At 40.1% G+C, this 23,172-nt stretch overlaps 1 protein-coding gene across 1 annotated transcript in view; it reads left to right on the forward strand.

Annotated features, from left to right (window-relative positions):
- Positions 1–23,172, forward strand: part of TGFBR3 (transforming growth factor, beta receptor III) — a 176,323-nt gene that overhangs the window by 47,915 nt on the left and 105,236 nt on the right. The window contains exon 3 of the mRNA XM_006831059.1: positions 16,031–16,168. Within this exon, the coding sequence (XP_006831122.1) occupies positions 16,031–16,168 (138 nt within the window). The remainder of the gene's footprint in view (positions 1–16,030; positions 16,169–23,172) is intronic.

Raw genomic sequence — 23,172 nt, forward strand, 5'->3', positions numbered from 1 at the left:
CTGATTGGAAGAGATCGACATTTGTGCCCATTCCAAAGAGAAGTGACCCAATGGAATATGGAAATCATTGGACAATATCTTTGATATCCCATGCGAGTAAAGTTTTACTAATGGTAATACAGAAACGGGTGCAAGCATCCATTGACAGAGAACTTCCAGAGGTTCAAGCCAGATTCAGAAGAGGCCGTGGAATGAGGGGATATCATTGCTGATGTCCAATAGATCTTGGCTGAAAGCAGAGAATATCAGAAAGATGTTTACCTGTGCTTTATTGACTACGCAAGGCTTTTGATTGTGTGGATCATGACAAGCTATGGACAGCATTGCGAAGTATGAGTATTCCGAAACACTTAACTGTGCTCATGAGGAATCTGTACATGGACTTGTTCGAACAGAACATGGGAACACTGAATGGTTTAAAATTAAGAAAGGTGTTCGGCGGAGTTGTATTCATTCATCATACTTGTTTAACCTTTATGCTGAGCAAATAATCCGAGAACCTGGGTTCTATGAAGAAAAACGTGGCATCAGGATTGGAGGAAGACTCATTAACAACCTTGCTTGCTGAAAGTGAAGAGGCCTTAGAACATTTACTGATGAAGATCAAAGAGCACAGCCTTTGGTATGGATTGCATCTCAATGTAAAGAAAACAAAAATCCTCACCTCTGGACCAGTAAACAACATTCTTACCAATGGAAAGAAGATTGAAGTTGTCAAGGACTTCATTCTTCTTGGATCAACTATCAATGCTCACAGAAGCAGCAGTCAAGAAATCAAGCGACATATTGCATTAGGCAAATCTGCTGCACAAAAGTGTTGAAGAGCTAAGATGTCAGCTTGAGGACTAAGGTGAGCCAGACCCAAGCCGTGGTATTTTCAGTAACCTCATGTGAATGCGAAAGCTGTACAGTAAATAAGGAAGACAGTACAAGAATTGATGCATTTAAGTTATGGTGTTGGAGGAGAATATTGAAAGTGCCATGGGCTGCCAAAAGAACCAATAGAGCCGTGTTGGAAGAAGTACAGCCAGAGTGCTCCTTGGAGGCCAGGATGGCCATACTCAAACTTCATCTCTTGTACGTCGGACATACTATCAGGAGGGAGCAGTCGCTGGAGAAAGATAACATGTTTGGTAAAATGGAGGGTCAGAGAAAAAGAGGAAAACCCTCAACGAGATGGCAGCATAGATGGACTCAAGCGTGCCAACAATAGTGAGGTTGGCCCAGGATGGGGCAGTGTTTTGTTCTGCTGTGCATAGGGTCACTATGAGTCGGTGCCGACTCAATGGCACCTAACCACCACAACAACATAATTTAGGGCATTAGTTCTTCTTTTTTACTTTTGTGTTTTCACTTCCTCTATTCTCCCTTTTTCTTCAGGTTGGTAATAAATACTTAGAGAATTTTTAAGAATAGAGAGGAACTATATGGTTTTTAACGGCTGTTGACTTGGCCCCGAATACATGGCAGTCACATGCCTCATGGGACAAAACACTGCTTGGTTCTACTGCATTGCACCCCATGATCAGTGTGCAGGTCAATCTGTTGTGATTCACAGGGATCTCATTGGTTGATTATCAGAAATAAATCACCAGGCCTTTTTCCTCATCAGTTTTAGTGTAGAAACTCCTTTGAAACCTGTTGGCATCATAGTAAACATGTAAGCCTCTATTGACAGATGGGTGTGGCTGTATGTGAGAGGCACTGGCTGGGAATTGAGCTTGGATCTCCTGCTTGGAAGGTGAGGATTTAACCACTGTACCACCAGAGCTTTCACAGAGTCACAGTAGAGCTAGAACTATAGATTTTACAGTGTATTTATATTACGAATGAGATCAATTCCTAAATGTGTCTTTAAATTGAATTTGTAGGTAATTGGAACAGGTTCTTATTTAGCTTTCTTTAGTACAAGAGAGATGTGAATGCTTTCAAAGCTGCATGTTCAACAAGTGAAGGTGATTGTGATGAATTTGCTGTCAGACAGGTTGGTTCAATTATTTCAAAGTGAGAGCCAATTTACATAACACCACTCCCTGGAGAAGGACATCATGCTTAGTAAAGTGCTTGTGAAGTTCCATCCAGTCGGGTCTGACTCATAGCAACCCTGTATAGGGTTTCCAAGGAGTTGTTAGTAAGTTTGACTGCTGACCTTGCAGTTCAAATCAATCTTGCAGTCCAGTGCTTATCCTACAGCACCACACCAGTTAAGAGGAAGACTACCAATGAGACAGTGGCACAATGGCATAATGGGCTCAAGTATAACTACGATTGTGAGGATGACACAGAACAAGGCAGTGGTTTTGTTTTGCTGTGCATCAGGTTGCTATGAGTCAGAACCAACTTGACATCACCTAACAATGACAACAAAGGGCAAGTACAAGTTGTCCAGAAGTCATAACTCAAGGACTTACTGTAGAGCAAATTTTTTACCAACTATCCTACTTTTGGACCAATAAACAACATTCTTATCAATGGAGAAAAGATTGAAGTTGTCAAGAACTTCATTCTTCTTGAATCAACTATCAACATTCATGGAAGCAGCAGTCAAGAGATCAAACGATGTATTGCACTAGGCAAATCTGCTACACAAGACCTTCTTAAAGTGTTGAAGAGCAAAGATGTCAGCTTGAGGACTAGGGTGCACCTGACCCAAGACATGGTGTTTTCAATAACCTCATATGCATGTGAAAGCTGAACAGTGAATAAGGAAGACCATAGAATTGATGCATTTGAGTTATGGTGTTGGAGGAAAATATTGAAAGTGCCATGGGCTGCCAAAAGAACCAATAGATCTGTGTTGGAAGAAGTGCAGCCAGAATGCTCCTTAGAGGCCAAGATGGCCAAACTTTGAACATATTGTCAGGAGGGAGCAGTCGCTGGAGAAGGATATCATGTTTGGTAAGGTGGAGGGTCAGAGAAAAAGAGGAAGACCCCCAATGAGATGGATTAGCCAAGTGGCAGCATCAATGGACTCAAGTGTGGCAACAGTAGTGAGGTTGGCCCAGGATCGGGCAGTGTTTCATTCTACTGTGCATAAGGTCACTATGGGTCAGTACCGACTCGATGGCACCTAACAACAGCAAACAACCCTACTTTTGCAGTTTTGTCCTTTCCAGTTAGGACAAATGCACTGAACTACTTTCAATAATACATCAAGAAACTTGTTTTGGCAAGTTTCCCTGTGCTTTCCGAGTTCATACGTTTCTCCCTGAAAGCTCATTGCAGGGCTCAATGGAAATAATTCTGTGGAGGAAAAGCAGCAAAGGTATTAAAGTGTAATGGTGAATACTGTAAACCACATTTGCTTTATTGCTCATTTGTTGTTGTTAAGTGCCATTGAGTTGGTGTCGTCTCATAGTAACCCTATACACAATAGAATGAAAAGCCCGGTCCTGCTCCAATCACACAATCATTGCTACACTTGAACCCACTGCTACCGCAACTGTGCAAATCCATCTCATTGGGGTATTTTTCTTTTTCTGCTGACTATTGCACTTTACCAAGCATGATATCCTTCTCCAGGGATTGGTCTCTTCTAATATGTCCAAAGTATGAGATGAAGTGTGGCCATCCTGGCTTCCAGTGAGCATTCTGACTGTACTTCTTTCAAAACAGACTTGCTTGTTCTTCTGGCAGTCCATGGTACTTTTAATATTCTCGTAACTCAACTGCATCAATTCTTCGATGGTCTTCCTTATTCATGGTCCAACTTCCTCATGCATATTGTTGTTGTTAAGTGTCGTTGAGTCAGTTCCCACTCATAGTGACCCTGTGTAAGTTTTCTGAGGAGCAGCTGATGAATTTGAACTGCTGACGTTGTGGTTCAAACTGACCTTGTAGTACAGCACATTATCCCAGAATGCCACATGTGCATATTATACTATTGAAAATAAGGTGCACCTGGCTTGGGTCAGATGCCCCTTAGGCTTCAAAATGACATCTTTGCTTGTGAACACTTTAAAAAGGTCTTGTCTTCTCCGGCAGATTTGCCCCTTGCAGTTGCGTTGTGTGATTTCTTGACTACTGCTTCCATGAGTGTTGGTGGTTGATCAAAGCAAAATGAAGTTTTTGACTTTTGACAACTTCAATCTTTTCTCAGTTTATCTCGATGTTATTTATTGGTCCATTGATGAGTATTTTTATATTTTTTACATGTCTTTGATCTTCTTCATCAGTTAAGTATTTTAAGTCCTTTTCACTTTTGGCAAGCAACGTTGTATCATCTGCAGATCGCAGGTTGTTAATGCGTCTTCCTCCAATCCTGATGCCACATTTTTCTTCACATAATCCAGTTTATCAGATTGTTTGCTCATGTACAGACTGAATAAGTGTGGTGAAAGAATAAACCCTGGTGCACAATTATTCCTGATTTTAAACCATTCAGTGTTCCCTTGTTCTGTTCAAATGACTGCCTCTTGGTCTATGTACAGGTTCCTTAGGAGCAAAATTAAGTGTTTGGAATACTCATACCTCACAATGTTGTCCATAGTTTGTCATGATCCACACAATCACAAGCCTTTGTGTAATCAATAAAGCACAAGTAAATATCTTTCTGTTATTCGCTGCTTTCAGTCAAGATCCATCTGATGTCAGCAATGATAGCCCTCGTTTCACGTCCCCTTCTGAATCTGGTCTGAACCTCTGGCAGACCCGTCAATGTACTGCTGCAACTGTTTTTGAATTACCTTTAGCAAAATTTTACTTGCATGCGATATTGATAACATTTCATCATCACTGCCTTTAGTGGTTGGTGTGTAAATTTGAATAAAAGTTGTATTAATTGGTATTCCTTGTATCGATATTACTCTATCACAGACAACATTGTACTTCAAGATAGATTTTGAAATGTTCTTTTTGGTGATGAATGCAACACCAATCCTCTTGAATTTGTCATTCCTGGCATAGTCAGCTATACGATTGTCAGGTTCACAATGGTCTATACTGGTCTATTTCAGCTCACTAATGCTTAGAGTATTGATGTTGATGCATTCCATTTCATTTTTGACAACTTCCAAAGATTCATACTTTGTACATGCCATGTACCAATTATTAATGGATGCTTATAGCTGCTTCTCCTCATTTTGAGTTGTGCCCTATCAACAAATGAAGGTCCTGAGGGCTTTCATCATTTGTATCGCCATGGTCAACTCTACTTTGAGGAGGCAACTCTTCCCCAGTCGTATCTTGAATACCTTCCAACCAGAGGGGCTCACTTTCTGGCACTATATCTGACAATATTCTGAGGCTCTTCATTACTGTTTAATATTCAATACTCTAGTGTCTACAGTGTTTCACAGCTATTCACCAGGTTTTAGTGACTATTTGGAAGTCATCCATTTCCCCTTTCTCCTAGTCTGTCTTAGTCTGGAAGTTCAACTGAAACTTGTCCACCATGGGTGTCCATGCTTGTATTTAAAATACCGGTGGCGGAGCTTTCAGAATTAAAGCAACACACAGGCCACCACAGTATGACAGACTGACAGACATGTGGTGGTTACAGCTCATTAGGCTGATGTAGTCTGAGTGAAAAACATTTACAATTCGGCGGCTCTAGAAGATCATGAGACACTTAGTCAAATTCTTTTTGTCTTTGTTAGTTATCCTTGGGAAGAAAAACGTCCTGCAAGGTTTTGCATTTTTGTGATTATTTTTAATTTCATGTATTTGAGTTACTGTTAAAGATAATGAAACATTTTTCCATTGTATTTTGGGGGGCCTGGCATGGTCCTGGTGGTGGTGGTGTTGTTAAGAGCCGTCAAGTCAGTTCCGACCCATAGCGACCCTGTACAGGGTTTCCGAGGAGCAGCTGGTGAGCTTGAACCGCCAAACTTGCAGTTCAAACGGTGTTGCAGTCTGGCGGATTAACCCACAGCGCCACACCAGGACTCCGTTGGATAGCCAGGCTGGTTTGAACTGCAGTGTCCGTGGTTCAAATCTACCAGCCACTCCTCGGACACCCTATATAGGGTGGCTATGAGTTGAAACTGATTGGACAGCACTAAACTACAATAGCATGGCCCCAAGCAGTCCTCATCTGTGGGGTTGTAGGTCAGCAGTGGACTAGTAACTGCAAGGTCAGCAGTTCAAATAGCTGCTCCCTGGAAATCCTATGCAGTGTTGCTATGAGTCAGAACCAATTCCATCACATTTAACAACAACAACAGCATGGCCCCATACATGGCATTCATGCTGCTCTACCTTGTCCTACACATAGAGCAAACTATGATAATTGGGGCATTATTCCCACAATGCCTGGGTGTGGCCTCAGAATCATCTCCAACATGCTTTCTAGGTAGCCCCTACAATTTGTTTTGTTAGCAGGAGTTGGAATTAGTTTTCCTTGACGGTGTTAGTGGTCCCTTTACTAAAGGTACACCCTTTTTTGACCAGAAACACATTAATTACTTTTATTGATTCTTCCTGTTACTCATTGTTTCAGAATTCTCTTGTTGAATGCACTAGGCCTGATGATGCAGAAATGATTGTAACTCAGTTGCTGCCTTGAAGAATTCCCTGAGGCTTTCATAGTCTGCTGGGAGAGACAAACATCTAAATAGATCAGTTGCAGCTCAGACCTTCAGGATCAGGAGAAATTGCAAGGGGATTCTATCTTAATACACTTCTCCTTCCAGGAACATGGTGGGAGGGTGCTCCAGAGCAGAGTCAGGAAAGGACACGGTGTGCTAGTGAAGGGCACACTTCTGCATTCAGATGGCATAGTGCTGGACACCGAAGACCAATGGTAAAGGGCTGCCCGTTCCTAGACTCACTCTCAGGCCTATGCGTGGTTCTAGCAGTGTTCTTCTCTAAATCCATGCAAACATACCAAACACACCCAGTGTTTCTTTTCTGCTTCTCTTCCCCATAGTGACTGAATTAAGATCTACTCTGGGAGGGAAGGGGTAGGGTCTCTGAAATCCCCTTGCAGCTCTCCCAGGGCCCCTTTAGAGGATCATGACCTGTACTTTCAGAAAAACTCTTCTGTGTATATGAGCTTTTGCCCCTCAAACCCCAACCCAAATTTAGTTCCAAGTATTTTTCCAGGGCATTCAAAATATGGGACAGAGAGAGCCAAAATTATTTCTGTATCAAATTTCAGGCTTTGATTTTAGTTCTTTTTCTGTTTTATGTTCATATTAGATTATTGTCAGAGGATCCCAGGGAATCCTGAGTTATGTTCTTGTGGGAGATGAGGGTGGGGGGTGAGGGGGATGGGGAGAAGTCATGTGATTAGTTTCCACATTGACTGTGTCTCAGCACATTAAGTGATTCCAGGACAAAATCTTTGGGAATGAGCTTGATATGAGTGGACATTCAGCTGCCATCCAGCCATTTCTGACCCCATGTGTTTCAGAGTAGAACTGTACTCCATAGGATTTTCAGTGTGACTTTTCAGACTAGTCTTCTTTCAAGGCACCTCTAGGTAGATTTGAACTGTCAGCCTTTTGGTCAGTAGCAGAGAGCTTAACCATTTGCAGCACTCAGAGATGCGTATGAATTGCCATAGCTGTGGAAATCCTTGATCGTAATCCTGCTCTGCATCAAGGAGAATGGTCAATTGACTTACTTAGGTGTAGTTGAGCCCATTAGGGGGTAGAGAGCCTTTGAATTCAGCATTGACTGATGGATGGTCATCTAGAAACGCAGAAAAATATAAAATAATAGCAACAGTCTTAAAAGCCCTAAATTCACCTCTCCAAAAATACTTACAGGAAAGCATTTTGTACCATTTTTCAAACTCTGATCATGGTAAATAAAATGCCTGCTGTAGGAGTTCCTCAGACTGACTGCCATAATACGCTTTAGTTTAGCTAAATACTAGTCCTTCTCCCAATAATGAAGTCCTGGTGTAACGCTGTAGGATAAGCACTGAACTGCAAGGTTGGTTTGGAGTATGGAGTCGGTATTTCAAACTCACCAGCTGCTCCTTGAAAACCGTAACAGCATCGCTATGAGGCGGAACCGACTCAACAGCACTTAACAACAACAACCCCCCCAGTAATTGGTTACAAATTTAAGATCCATCTGTGGTCAGATTTAACCTCCTAAAAGTCATGTTGCTCAAATATCAGTGAGAAAGGGGTTCAGCTGTGGGACCCTAGTGTTTTGAAATCAGTTCCTGTCCCATTGTCAATCTGTATGTAGTACAGGTGCTGAGAAACCCAAGTTCAGGATGTTTTCAATACTGTTGCCAAGTGAATGTCTCCTTACCTTTGAAGAGGCTGCATACAGAAGAGGGTGTGATTTGTATGGGTCTAGTTCTAGACATGCGGTTTTGAGTTCTTTATTTATCTTAGTATAAACTGATGATTGAATCATCCACTTCAGAACATTATTTGGTTTGTTTTTAAGATAGTAGGGATCTTTCTGGTAGTGTTTTGGATGACTTCATTGTTTCTTGGGCTCATTGGGGCTGTTAGAAGAATCAGAAATGTTGAAGTGAAACCTCACTGACACGTTAGCAACATGGAACAACTGTTAGCCTCCCACGTCACTTGTTTCACTCATTGTGCTTTTTGTGTAACAAACCTAGGAGTAAGGAGTCTAGCTAATTAAATAGCTTTTGAAATCTCCTTGTGGAGATGTCTTGTATCTACGCTATTGTTAAGTACCGTGCGAGTCGGTTCCGGCTCATAGCGACCCTGCACAGGGTTTCTGAGGCTGCAAATCTTTACGGGACCAGAAAGCCTTATCTTTCTCCCGCAGAACAGCTGGTAGTTTCGAACTGCTGACCTTGAGATTAGCAGCCTGATTCATAACCACTACACTGAAATTCAAAACAGGTTTCACTTGGCATCTTCCAATAACAGAGATCTGCCCCTCCCCCTTTCCTGTAAGAAAGTACATAAATCAGTTTCATAGTTATTTACTGAGTTTGAGCTAATATAATGTTTTTACTTATCAAACATAAGTCCTTGAAGAACTGAGACACCCTTCACTAGAACCAGATTTAGAGAAAATCGCCCTTGTTACTGTTTAGTGATAATGTGGACAAGCCATGTTTCCTAATGGGAGACTGGAAGATTGTTTTCCCACTCAGAAGCTCTATGCTCCTTAAGAGTTTGCCCGAGTTTACCTTTTACCCAAAATGCCTTGGTCAGAATTGGGTTAGATTTCCTAGAAAAGCACTCAGAAAAGATTGACTTTGCATTTCTTTATGGGCTAGGAGCCTCTCTGGTGGGGACATTCATTCAGTGCTAGGCTTCTTGCCTTTCAAGTAGGAGACTGATTCCGGGCCAGTGCCCCTCATGTGCAGCCCCGTTTATCTTTTGGTGGAGGCTTTGTATGGCTATGATGCTGAACAGGTTTCAGTAGAGTTCCAGACTAACATGGACTCAGAAGGCCTGATGATCTGCTTCTGAAAATCAGCCATTGAAAACCCTGTAAAGCATAATGGTTCAAGGAAGGGGCATTGTTCTGTTCTGGTGTGCAAATGTCACAATGTGACTCTGAGTCGGTTCAACTCACAGTGACCCTGTTTAGGATTTCTGAATCCTAAATCTCTACAGGACCAGACAGCCTCATCTTTCTCCCCATATTTCCCATTGTGCATATAGTTTCTATGAATTGGGAGCAATAGCTAACAGTAACAACATAGTTATTAACTATGAAGCAGATAGATTACCCTATGATCCTCATTTTTTATGTGTAAATTTGACGTAGAATTGAGGGTTAAGTCTCTCAACCATTGTTTTGATTTCTAAGCTGGATATTGGACACTATTATGCCATTTCTCCATAGAGTCTACAATTCTATTTCTTTGCTATAGTTTGCCTCAGCTGACCTTTAGACCATAATCATTGGACAAGTTAACCATGGAAAAATTTCAGCTGGCTGTTCTATGTGTACTTAGTGTATTGTGAACTAAGCTATAGTTGGTCCTAGAGAGCAGTATCTTTTTCTTCTCTCCCTCACTGTTTTCCTCAGCCTCTGAGAAATTAAGCAATTTAACCAGTAATCCTTTAAGAGATATTCCAGGTATGTTCTCTCCACATTTCCGGGGGCTTTAATACCTTCATTCTTTTGTCAGTGGTTTTTGGTTGTCTTCTATCTTCCCTTCAGCAAGATTTATTCAACTGGATAGGTTACTGAAGGATTAGGTAAGCAGGTGCTTGGGGGACTCTTTGTCCCTGCCAAAGGAACGTTAAAAAAAAAAAAAAAATGTATTGAGTTCTTTTCTTCTGATTTCCCAATCATAGTGTGAGTTCTTTTTGGCCAAATAGTTCTTGGGACTTTTTCCAGGTCCCTTGTGCCAAAGTTGGAGCTTCATCTTGGCTAGACACTGCCACATATTGACGAAGGAGCTGTTTCCAGGAAAGCTCAGAGCTGTGGTTCCTAGTCTAAGCCTTTTCTTGATTGTGTGAGCCAGGCCTTGACACTTTTGACCATCTGGAAAATTCTGGATGTGAGCACCAATGGCTGGCTCTCATACATGTTTTTCATTTTATTTCCAAAATTCTTTTAGTTGTTATTTATTTGAGTATATATTAATGTAGTATTTTTTAGTACATACTTTGACCCAAACTTTTGAGTTTCTGTAAGCTCAAAGAACAGTTGTATTCATGGGGACTGCAAACAAAACCAGCAGAATAATTCAAGGGTGAATCACAAACTAGCCACACTCTGGCTGTAGAATTTATTTTAATCAACTTTTAGAAAAGACAAATATATCATTTTCAACATATTCTCCTTGCTTTTCAATATACTTTGTCCTTCTGTCAGCAAGCTTTCATATTCCGTTATTTAAAAGTGTTTTCGGCTGAGTCATGGATGCACTGCTGTCTTCACTTCTTCATCAGAAAGGAATCTTCATACTGGAAGGGCTGATTTCAGGGGTCCAAACAGGTGAAAGTCCAATGGAGTAATATCAGGACTATAGAGGGGATGTTTTAATACCGCAAAACTAAGTTTTTGCAAAGTGTCAACAGTGTGGGCAGAGTTATGAGGATGTGCATTGTCATGCAAGATCACAACACCCTTAGATAGCAGTCTCCTGCATTTAATTAGAAGTTTAGGCTTCAGCTTTTCATGAGCATCTCACTGTGAAGAGCACTGTTGATTGCTGAACCTCTTTCCTACTAGTGTTCCAGTACTGGCCCTTGAGAATCTCAGAAAACTGTAAGCATCAATTTTCCATCTGATGGTTGACTTTTGGACTTTTTCTTGGTCAGTGATTGAGGATGTTTCCATTCCATACTCTGCTGTTTACTCTCATCACCAGTAATGATTTTTTAAAGAAACTTATACCTTCCTTCGAGTATTACCCACATTTTGTTTACAGATGTTCAAACGTTTCAGCTTACGTTCTTCCTTGAGTTGTTTTGGTACCTATCTTGCACAAACTTTTCGAAACCCAAGTCTGTTACGGATTATTTCACAGGCAGAGCCTTGGCTGATTTGCAATGACTTGCCACATAATCCACTCTCAGGCGTTTCCTATGCACGCTCAGTGTTGTCATCAGCCATGGACGTGGATGGGCGTTTTAACATAACCGGAATGCAGATAATTTTGGACTCACCCTCATGGTTAATAGAAAATGTCGTAGTTACCTGTTGCTGTTGTAACTGAAATACTACAAGCAGGTTACTTTAAATACCAGAAGTTTATTTTCTCGCAGTTTTGAAGGCTAAAAGTCCAAATCAGGGCCTCAGCCATATGAATTACTTCCTGGTAGGTAGTCTCAAAGGAGCTCTGGTGGTGTAGTGGTTACGAGTTGGGCTGCCAACCTCAAGGTCAGCAGTTTGAAACCTGTGGTTCCGTAGGATAAAGATGGGGCGTTCTGCTCCCATAAAGATTTACAGCCTCAGAAACCCTGTACAGGGTCACTATGAGTCGGAACCGACTCCACAGTACTTAACAACAACAACAACAAGGTAGTCTCAGGTGGTTTTCGGTACATTGGCTTGTAGACAGTCCTCACATGCCATCTGTCTTCCCTTGTGTGTATGTGTGCTCTGTGTCTAATCTGCTTTCTTTATAACTCAGAATCAATTAGATTTAGAACCCACCCTTCTTGGGTATTATATAATTAACATAACAAAGAAAACTCAAGCCCAAACAAGATTGCATCCATAGGCTAGAGGTTAGGATTCCAACACATAATGGGGATGGGGTGGGTGGAACACAAGTCAATGCATGACAGGCAGTTTTGGAATGACTAACTCTGGGTATCTTTTACTGACACTTGCTATTAATGACGGACTGTTGCTCTGAAGTTTTCAAATATGGTAGAACTAACATCATATTACATTGTTCTTTTGACTGTGCATACCATTCACTTTCTATAGTGTGTACACTTCTCTGTTAAGTGAATTCTGCAGTTTGAATCATTGTCGGTGCTCTTGTTTTCAGTGATAACCACTATGTCCATTTCACAAAGTGGACAGCATCTCCAGAGTGCAGTAAAATAGGGTTATATATGACTTGGCTGTAGCTGTTTTTGATATCAGTGTTCATTTAGTACTTTGATTATGCCAAATATAGAAATTATGTCATCTATGGAGTCCTGGTGTGGTGCTGTAGGATCAGCTAACCACAAAGTTGGTAGTTCAAACCCACCAGCCACTCCTTGGAAACCCTATTCATGGTCACAATGAGTCAGAACTGATTTGACAGCACTTGACCGCAACAACAGTGTTTCAGAAATAGTTCATCACAGTTTGAGTATTATTCATGTTTTTTATATTTTTGTGAATTAGAAGCTAAATTATTTTGTACTTTGGATATGTTTAGCCTTTTTGATTCCTTAGGTATGTATACATTTATAAACTTTCTGTGATAGATCAAAATTTTTTATTACCTACATTATTTGATATTTGTGGTGCAGTGAATTGCTTGATATGACTCGTCTCGCCACACTGTCTGTGTAACTCCAACCAAATGACTGGGTGGGGCTGTGCAGACTGAGTGTATTTCCTCATTGGTCTGGGTAAAAGAAGGTAGGGGAAGATGCTAATAGAAATATATGATCCAGTTGTGATTGTTAACATGGTTAATTATGATTGTTAAAATGTAGAATTCTAAAATGAGGACTAGTCAGTTTTGCTGTGTTTAAATTGTGTTTAAAACTAGTCATCTCAGTATCAGGAAGAGGGACTCTTGCTATCATTGAGACAGAGGAGCCAAGAGTGGAGCATGTCCTTTGGAGTCTGAGATCCCTGCATATTGGACCTCCTTGATCCAGGGACAGAAATTTGTGACACCAGAGAAGTGGCAGAAGAGTGGCGGAGGAACGGCAGTAGAACCAAGAGCCAAAGCACAAGACATAGCTGTGGGCTTCCTGGCCCTCAGAGCAAATAAAGCTGGTTATTCAGGATAGGAGGCTTGCCTTGGGAAGTTGGATGCACTTAATTGGGGAGCTAGTTTTGCTGACCCATGAAGCTAGAGCTGAGTTCCTTTAGGCTGAGGTATAGGGCAGAAAAGTATGCCTTTTGGGCATTTATTGGCAGCACTGTAACACTGCCTGAGCAGGATGGAGGCCAAGGGACCCTGTGGTTGAGAGGCTTGTGGGCATGGCTGAGAAGATGCTGTCCTGACTGGAGGAACTGTGTTTTAAGTGGTTCTGATCCTGGATTGTAACAAGTTAACTTCACTAATGAACCCCATAATTGTAAGTTTGGTTTGTGAGTTCTTTGGGTCATCCATTGCAATGACTTATTAAACCCCGCAGAGAAATTGAGAGTGTCATTGGAGGGATGGTTGGTGTCAGAATTCACAAAGGAGGAAAGCGGCTGGAGGCATGTGTGACCTCTCTGTTTCATAGGAATCGGCTTTGGCCTGAGCTTCAGTTGCATTCTCCTTTCCCCTAGGAAAGTCAGAGGTGGTCAGAAGATGCTCCCATGCCTTTAAAAAAAAAAAAAAAAATTCAAAAATTTCCACATTTTTGAAGCCTCCTCCACCACCAACATATATGTTAAACAGAAGTATAAGTAAGCAGATCTTTGCCTGTTGAGTGACTTACAATCAATTTTGGAAATTAAGACAGTTGTAGTGAAAAAAATCATATTATCTAATATGTTACTGTTGTGTGCCACTGAGTTGGTTCCAACTCATAGTTACCCATGAGTATAGGATTACCAAGGAGGGCTGATGGGTATGAATCACGGACCTCACGTGTAGCAGTCCAGTGCTTATCCTCCATTGCCACACCAGGACGCCATTATCTAATATAGTACAACTTAATGATAAAATGGAGTCCTGGTGTGGTGCTGTGGGTTAATGCGCTACACTGCAAAGCTGTTTGATTGGCAGTTCAAGCGCACCAGCTGCTCCTTGGAAATCCTATGCAGGGTGGCTATGGGTCAGAACTTACTCAACAGCACTTAGCAACAACAACATTGATAAAATAAAATTCTTTTGCAGCATTAACAAATATGGAATTAATTTAACACATACTGAATGCTAACATATGTTAAGGCTTGGGTCTTGCAAGATAAATAAGGCGTATTGTCTTATTTATCAATGACCTGAGAGGAATTGTTATTGTTGTTAAGTGCCATCGAATCATAGCAACCCTGTACATGGTTTCCGAGGAGTAGCTGGTGGGTTTGAACTGCCGATCTTTTGGTTCACAGTCCAGTGCTAATCCTACAGCACCACACCAGGAGTGAGAGTACATCACCATAATTTACTTTGGTATCATAGAAGTACCAGAAAAATAGTAATACATTGAGATCATTGTGGACCAGCAGCCATTGAGAAGATGTAAAGTAGTCCAGCTTTCATGCCATATTCCTGTTGATTGTGTAGACTCCCAGCATAGACCTCAGCCATATACTTTTCCCCAGGACTGTGGCTGAGATGCACTATTAGCCCTAGTGTATCTCTCAGTCTGTGTTTTTCCCACTAAAGTGTGGTTTGTCCTTACCTTTCTGTGTCAACTCATACAAATCTTTGGCGAATTCATATAATCTAATTATATGATTTTGGTGCCTTTTCTTAACTTTTTGTACTGAGATACACAGTGAGACATACTTACATGAAAAAATCTGCTCAGTATTTCTTATATATGCTCTTTTGCTTTTTTGTGTTCATGCTGACCAATCTTGGATCATATGATCCTGGAGGACAGTGCTGAGTTCTTTTTTAACCCCCAGCTCTCCTCACAGGTGCTTTTAGTGATGCTAATGGTGGTGATGGTGACCTATAGATGTCCTTGGCCCACCATCACCACTTGCTGTCCAGGCTTATGACCCCCCTCCCCTGTTTTTATTTGTAAACTGGGACTCTATACAGTCTGTTTTTATTCTGTGTGTTCTTTGTGCTTCAGTTTTTTGGAAAACTCCTTCAACCTAATAGTTGGGATGATGAAAATGCTGGCAGCTCCTGCTGACAGTCTCTTTTCCTTACTTTTAGGCAGTCTTCTTTGGCAGAACCTATTTAAATTTATAGAAGTCAGAGCTTACCTGGAATAGAAGGAAGTCATTGCTCTAGATCTCCAGAGGGAAGATCAGTTTTAGGGGTGCAGTTCTCTAAATTTAGCTTAGTCATATGACTTGAAGGATAAGTAGATGACTGAAGAGAGAATAAAACAGTTGCCATTGAGTTGATTTTGACTAATGGTGACCTCAGGCTTCTCAAAGTAGAACTGTGCTCCAGGGCTTTCAAAGAATGGTTTTGGAAGGAAAGTAGGTTGCAAGGTCTTTCCTGCAAGGTGTCTTGGAGTGGATTCCAGCCTCCAGCCTTTCGATTAGCCACCAAGCGTGCTAACCCATTCTGCCTTTTCCAATTTTGAAAAATATGCATTCCATTTATTTCTGTTCAATTATTACTGAGTTTGTTTTAGTTGTGATTTGAGAAGATTGAACCATATGAAATACTAATTTTTATTTTTATTTTTTTGGTAGTAAAAAACAAAAACAAAACGGTCAACTGTTGGCAGTTTTATATCATTCAAACTGAATCAGCTTACTCATAGAATCTGAACTTTTAGATTGCTTCTCTTAAAGATAAACCATGAAAAAGTATTCTGTAGGCTGTGTCCTCAGCACATTTAGCTGAGTTAGCTCATGTCTTTGTGGTGTTTCCTAGGTCACTCTGCACCTGAATCCTATTTCTTCAGTCCACATTCACTACAAGCCTGTCGTGTTCCTGCTCAACTCCCCCCAGCCCCTGGTCTGGCATTTGAAGACAGAGAGGCTTGCCGCTGGAGTCTCCAGAGTTTTCTTGGTAAGTGCTTAAATCCAAATCAAACGGAGGATTCCACTACTCTAGAACGTTGTATAATACCAATACCAGAGTCTAAAAAGTGTTGAATTTGAAGTTTGCTCATAGAGATATTTGGATGGAAAGAGTTTGAAAAAGTCTATTTACATAGGTACACAGATACACATTCACAGAAAACAAAGCCTCTACACTCTTCTGTGAATACTCAGTTCTAGTTTGCACATTGGAGCAGGACACTTGGTCATACTCTGTGTGGCCTGAGACTCCCCTGTGGCATCAGAAGCAATATAAATATTACAGATAGCCACTAGATGTGTGGTCTCTGACCACAACATAAATACGCACAACCCTGTTCCATTTGTATATAGCACAGGCCTCCCTTCTGATATGAGGGCCTGTTTATTGAGAAAGTGACGAGTCCAAAATGAAATCATTTGTCTTTTATTAAAAAGCTGGAACCGAACTCTTATGGAAAGATCCAAATATTACCTACTATTTGTAAATCATGTCCTTTTGAGTTTGCCAGAAGATTCAAGTTTGTGAGTTGTGGAGAAATAGATGGGTTGTTTGGATGGAATTTTTAGAGTATGATATCATGTCTGGTCATGATCAGTACTGCAACTTTGTAGTGGTAACTCACATTGTCTACTGCTAGAGCCACATGTGCATGTCTGTAACTGCTGAACCTCACGCTCTCAAAGGTCTCTTGCCTACAAACTTCCCAAATAGTAGAGTCCAGCTAATAGTCTTCCCTTTGCATACTAAATACACTTTGTTCCCATGTAAACTATCATATAATTTACAATAAAACATAAAAAAACCATCACTTTGCACAATTAATGAGTCTTAATACACACCTGTAGATTTCTTGGCATTTATATGTGAAGGCTATTATTAAAAACCCAAATGTATCCATTGAATAAAATAAGAGCCCATAGTCAATATGGATGATAAATAGAAAAGTGGATGAAAGGGTGAGGATGGAGAACTACTTTTTATAGTACTGACCTTCTATAGGGTTTCTGCCTCATCTTTCTCTCTCGGAGTAACTGGTAGACTTGAACTTCTGATCTTGAAATTAGTAGTTCAACATGTAACTCACTATGCTACCAGGGCTCCTCTTTATAGTAGAATACCAACTAAGAAATACAAAAAAAATGATGGAGTTAGAGACTCACCATTTCTCCCATCTTGGTAACAGTTGCTCAGGCAAGAGTCACCAATGGATGGTAAGTCTAGCAGAGTGGAAGGGGTGTGAGAAAGTCTATTTATGTGGTCTCAAAGTATTTTTCTATGAATTACATATTAATTACTTAAGGGAATATAGTAAGTATATACAGTGGAAATATCCAACCATGCCTTAACTAAGTGATCAAAATTAACATCACCATTTTGGGGCAGATGGACTCTGTGTACCTCCAGATGAGATACTCTGAAAAAGAATATAGTGTCACTGCTGAAATATTCTGACCAGAAATGTACATAACCTGAATATAGTCATGAGGAAACACCAGACAAAACCATACTGAGAAACAGCCTGGACTCTTCAAAAATGTCAGCCACGAAATATAAAGAAGACTGAGGAGCCATTCCAGCTAAAAGGAGACCTGAAAGACACGTTGATTCGGACTGGGATCTTACTGGGGAGGGATGGAGGCAGCAATTGCTGTAAAGGACATCATGAGAAACAGTAGCTGGGATTGGAATTTAGATTATAGGTTAAAGTATTATATTATCATTCTTGAATTTGATCATTGTGCTGTTATATATAGGAATCCTGACATGGTGACTCTGTAGGAAAAGCACTGGATTGATAACTGCAAGGTCAACAGTTCAAACCCACCAGTTGCTCCTCAGGAGAAGGATGAGGCTTTCTGCTCCTGTAAAGATTTACAGTCTCAGAAACCTTATTACAGAGTCACTATGAGTCAGAACTGAATGAATGGCAGTGAGTGAATGAATGAGTGACTGTTACATAAGAGAATGTTCTTAGGAAACACACTTAGTACACTTAAATATTTAGGTGTAAAGGGCCAAATCATTCATGAAAAATATGAACATATTGCTAGAATAAAAAAGCAGATATGACAAAGTGATAAATCTACTTAAAGTACTTTTGTACTATACTTGTAACTTTGCTGTATATTTGAATTAATTTAAAAACAGAACATATAAAACTCAAAAGTGTACAACAACAGCAGAGAGCAGACAACAACCTGACAGCACCACCCAGAACTTGGTAGAAGTGTTTGAAGTAATACAGACCTACAAGACTGAAAATAGAGAAGCAGAGATATCAATGCATGATGAAGTCAACTCCAAAGCAAAAGGAGGGAATAGTGTAGATACAGACCTTCCAAATGATGAGGAAGTCAAATAGATCTCAAGATAAACTGGGAAAAATTGATAAATTACAGGATAACATCAAAGAAAATGACTATACCTGCACATCAAAATAAAAAGGAAAATCAGAAAGATTTAGTAAACATTAACACAATAGAAATGAAAATGAATAGAAAACTCACAAACAAAATGAACTCAGTGCAGAAAATTCTGTGGAACAAAGAAACCACTCTATCCATTGTTGTTGTTAAGTGTTGTTGGGTCAATTCTAACTCACAGCGACCCAGTATAGGGTTTCTAAGGAGTGACTGGTGGATTTAAACCACAAACCTTGTGGTTAGCAGTCCAGTGCTTATCCTACAGTGCCACACAAGGACCATTGGATAAATGAATGAATCACTGGAAGTCTGATTTTCCTTGAGTTTAACAAGGAATAATAGTTGCTATGTCCTTGAGTTGTTTTTAATACACTGCCTGGCACTAGTAAGTTCATAGATATTGCCCGTCATTATTTTATATAGGAGTGCTGGTGTTGCTATAGGATAAGCACTGGACTGCTAACCAAAAGTCAGTAGTTCAAAACCCAACAGCCATTCATTGAGAGACAGATGAGACTTTCTGCTCCTATAAAGATGCATGGTAGTTACGAATTGGGCTGCTAACCTCAAGGTCAGCAGTTTGAAACTACCAGCTGCTCCATGGGAGAAAGATGAGGTTTTCTGTTCCCGTAAAGATTTACCGCTTCAGAAACCCCCTGTACCAGGGTCACTATGAGTCGAACCGACTCCATAGTACTTAACAACAACAGCAAAGATTTACAGTCTGGGAAAACCCTTTATGGAATCACTGTGAGTCAGAATCGACTTGGTGGCAATGGGTTTTTTTGTGTGTTTTGTTTTTCTTATTTATTATTAGTCAAGTAAAGAGCACTTGAGAAGGATGTTAAACTTACTGTAACTATAAAATGTCTAGCTTGTCTGGCCCCAGGATAAAAGGAGTTCCTATTTCCCTGATTTGTAGGTCTAGATGAAAAGTATGGGCTATGTATATCATAATTGTACATCACTTTCTGGATTCCGTCTTTAATCTGCCATGTTGAGACTTTAAGAAGTATCTTACTTCTGGTTAATATTTCTTTGCTTTAAGTTTGTTTAAGATCTGTAAGAACTATTTCTGAATCATCCCTGTTAAGATGTGCTCACGGTGAAAACAGGAGGCAATTTTAGTAAACAATTAAACACCAACGGTATTTGGAGTTAATCCCATGTAAAGATATTGCAAATCAAGGAAGGAACCAAAAATTAGGATGGGGAGTAGAATTAGGAGATGTCAAGTGTTTAAATTCTAGGACAGTTGAACTGTACTTTGTTGCCCCACAGCCTTTCTTTAGGAAAATTATTTTCTCCCATCTTCACATTTCTTTATGGTCTGAAAGAGATGGTGCAACATCTGTTGTTCATTCAGGTTCTCGAATCAATAGACAATGGGTGACACAAGTTTGATCACAAACTTAGCAACTCTACCAAAGAATGCACTGAAGTGAGGACGAGCAAGCTATAACCTTACTCTCTCTAACTGGAAATGAATTTCACTGTCTACATAGGAAACCAATGGTGTGTGCTGTTTGTCCATTTATTATAGCCAGTGGTTAAAGTATGCAGCTAAAAATAAGAAAGCTAGTTTCTGTGAGTCAATTCAGACTCATGGAGACCCCCCATATGTGTTAGAGTAGACCTGTGTCAGAGCAGAACTGTGCCCCATAGGGTTTTCAATAGCTGATTATTTGGAAATAGATGCATCACCAGGTCTTTTTTCCAAGACACTTCTGGATGGACTCAAAACCACCTACCCACCAACTTTTTGGCTAGCAACCAAGTACGTTAACTTTTTGTGCTATCCAGAGATTTAAAAGTTTGGAGTAAGATAACTAAATTATTTTGTATAAAGTGTTTAATTTAAACACTTCAAAAGGTCCATGGAATCTTTAGAAACTGAGGCTTAACTATTCCCATTACTGTCTTCCCTAAGGTTATCCTAAGAGCTCAGCAGAGCTGAGGATAGAGGATGGGTCCCTTGACTCTCACTCAGTCCAAGATGCCCAGTGTCCTGCTTTCTCCCTGATATGTTACTGAGGATTGATGTTACTGACTTAAGACTGTCTTTTCTTTCTTGATAGAGTCATAATGCTGTAGCAGTTTTGTTTTTTGACTTTTTGAAAGTAGGATGATGGGAAAAGTTCAAGTAGCGACAAAGACTCATCTGTCAGGATGTTATTTGAATGTAAGCAGATATATCAGCATTGCTATAGCCCTATATTATTAAAGGAAGCCTTCATAATTACTTAGGAAGGCCATGTGTTACTCAAAACTTCTCAGCCACCCCGAGAGTGACTAAAATCATATACTTTAAGACTGTTTAATAAAATAAAGGCGCCTGTCTATTTCTGTCAAATCATTCTAGTCCTTCTCCATGCAGGCAAGAGGGAGTGTGTCAGGCAGGGAAAGCTAGGATTTCGTTTCCTCTGCAAGCTCCTTTATCTGGTTGTTGGTTACCTAGAAAATGAGAGTCGAATGAAAAGTGTTTGTTGCAGGCTGAATTTCAAGTGATTTTTTGAGTAGTAATCACACACATATACACACACAGTGAAGTTGTTGCAGCTTTATAGTTTCCCATTTGCGGGGTGTATAGCATGACCTGGAGTATAGTGGATAGTTAGGTTTCTCCCTTGATGTAATAATAACTCACTGCTATTGAGTTGATTCTAACTCATAGCGACCCTAATAGAGTTTCCGAAACTGTAAATCTTTATGAGAGCAGACAGCCTAATTTTTCTCCCGTAGATCAGCTAGTGGGTTTCAACTCTCAGCCTTGCAGTTAGCAGCCCCACAGCGCTGCCAGGGCTCCTTTCATACAGTAATACCAAGAACAACAACAAAAAAGTCTGTCAGGTTTAAATTACAACAACAACAACTAGAGGAATCATATACACTCAGTTCTCCAAGGAAGATACACAACTGACCAGTAAGCTCATGAGATGGTGTTCAACATTATTAATTACTAAGCAAATCAAAACCACAATGAAATACTACTTTATACCCACTAGAATAACTGTTGTGATACTGTAGGATAAGCACTGGACTGCTAACCACAAGGTTGGTGATTCAACTCCACCAGCCACTCCTCAGGAACTTTACACAGGATCACTATAAGTCAGAGCCAACTGGATAGCACTTAACAATAACAGGACAGCTACAGTGAAAAAGAGAGGTAGTCACATCATTTTTTTCAAAAAGGATAAAACCCACATGATTATATTGATTGATGCAGAAAAGGCATTTGACAAAATCCAGCACTCATTCCTGGTAAAAACACTCAACACAGCAGGAACTGAAGGAAAATTCCTCAGCATAATTAAGAGCATATATACAAAACCAACAGCCAACATCACTCAACATGTAGAGCAACTGACAGCATCCCCCCTGCTAACAGGAACCAGACAAGGATACCTGTTATTGGGACCCGTATTCAACAGTGTGTTGGAAGTTTTAGCCAGAGGTATAAGGCAAGGAAGGAAGATTATAGGTATCCAAATTGGCAAAGAAGAAATGTAACTCTCTCTAATTGCAGACAATATGACATACAAAATCCCAAAGACTCAGCAGAAAAAAACAACAACAAAAAACTACTGGAAATCATTGAAAAATTCAGCAAAGTGACAGGTACAACATTAATATACAAAAACCAGATGGATTCCTATATACTAATAAAGAAATCTCTGAAGGGGAAATAAGGAAAACAATACCATTCAAAATAGCCACCCAAAGGATGAAGACATATTTAGGAATAAATCTAACCAGAGAAACAAAAGACCCATATAAAGACAACTACAAAAAACAACTATAAGAAATCAAAAGAGATTTACAAAAATGGGAGAATGTACCATGCTCTTGGATAGGAAGACTTAACATTGTGAAAATGTCAATACTTCCCAAAGCAATCTACAGGTATAATGCTATACCAGTCCAGATTCCAGCAACATTCTTTGAAGAAATGGAAAAAATGATCACGAACTTTATTTGGAAGGAAAAGAGACCTCGGGTAAGGAAAGTACTGCTTAAGAAAAAGAATAAAGTGGGAGACCTCTCGCTTCCCGACTTCAAAACTTATTACAGGGCCACAGCAGTCAGAACAGCCTGGTATTGGTACAATGAGATACCTAGATCAATGGAAAAGAATTGAGAACCCCGAAGTAAATCCATTCACATACAGTCAGCTGATCTTTGACAAAGAGCCAAAATACATTAAATGGGGAAGAGATAGTCTCTTCAACAAATGGTGCTGGCAAAACTAGAAATCGATTTGCAAAAGAATGAAAACAAGATCTATACCTCACACCATATATGAATCTAGCTCAAAATCTTTTGCAACAACCCATCAGAGCAAGGGACTAATCTCTAAAGTGTATAGGAAACATCAACATATCTACAAGAAACAGAAAGACAAATAATCCATTAAAAAAATGGGAACAGGACATGAATAGTCACTTTACCAAGGAAGACATTCTAGCAGCAAACAAACATATGAAGAACTGTTCAAGATAATTAGCCACTTTGTTGTTGTTGTTAGGTGCCATCGAGTCGGTACCGACTCATAGCGACCTTATG

The sequence above is a fragment of the Chrysochloris asiatica genome, unplaced genomic scaffold (genome assembly GCF_000296735.1).
Source record: "Chrysochloris asiatica unplaced genomic scaffold, ChrAsi1.0 scaffold00002, whole genome shotgun sequence".
Classification (NCBI taxonomy): Eukaryota; Metazoa; Chordata; class Mammalia; order Afrosoricida; family Chrysochloridae; genus Chrysochloris; species Chrysochloris asiatica.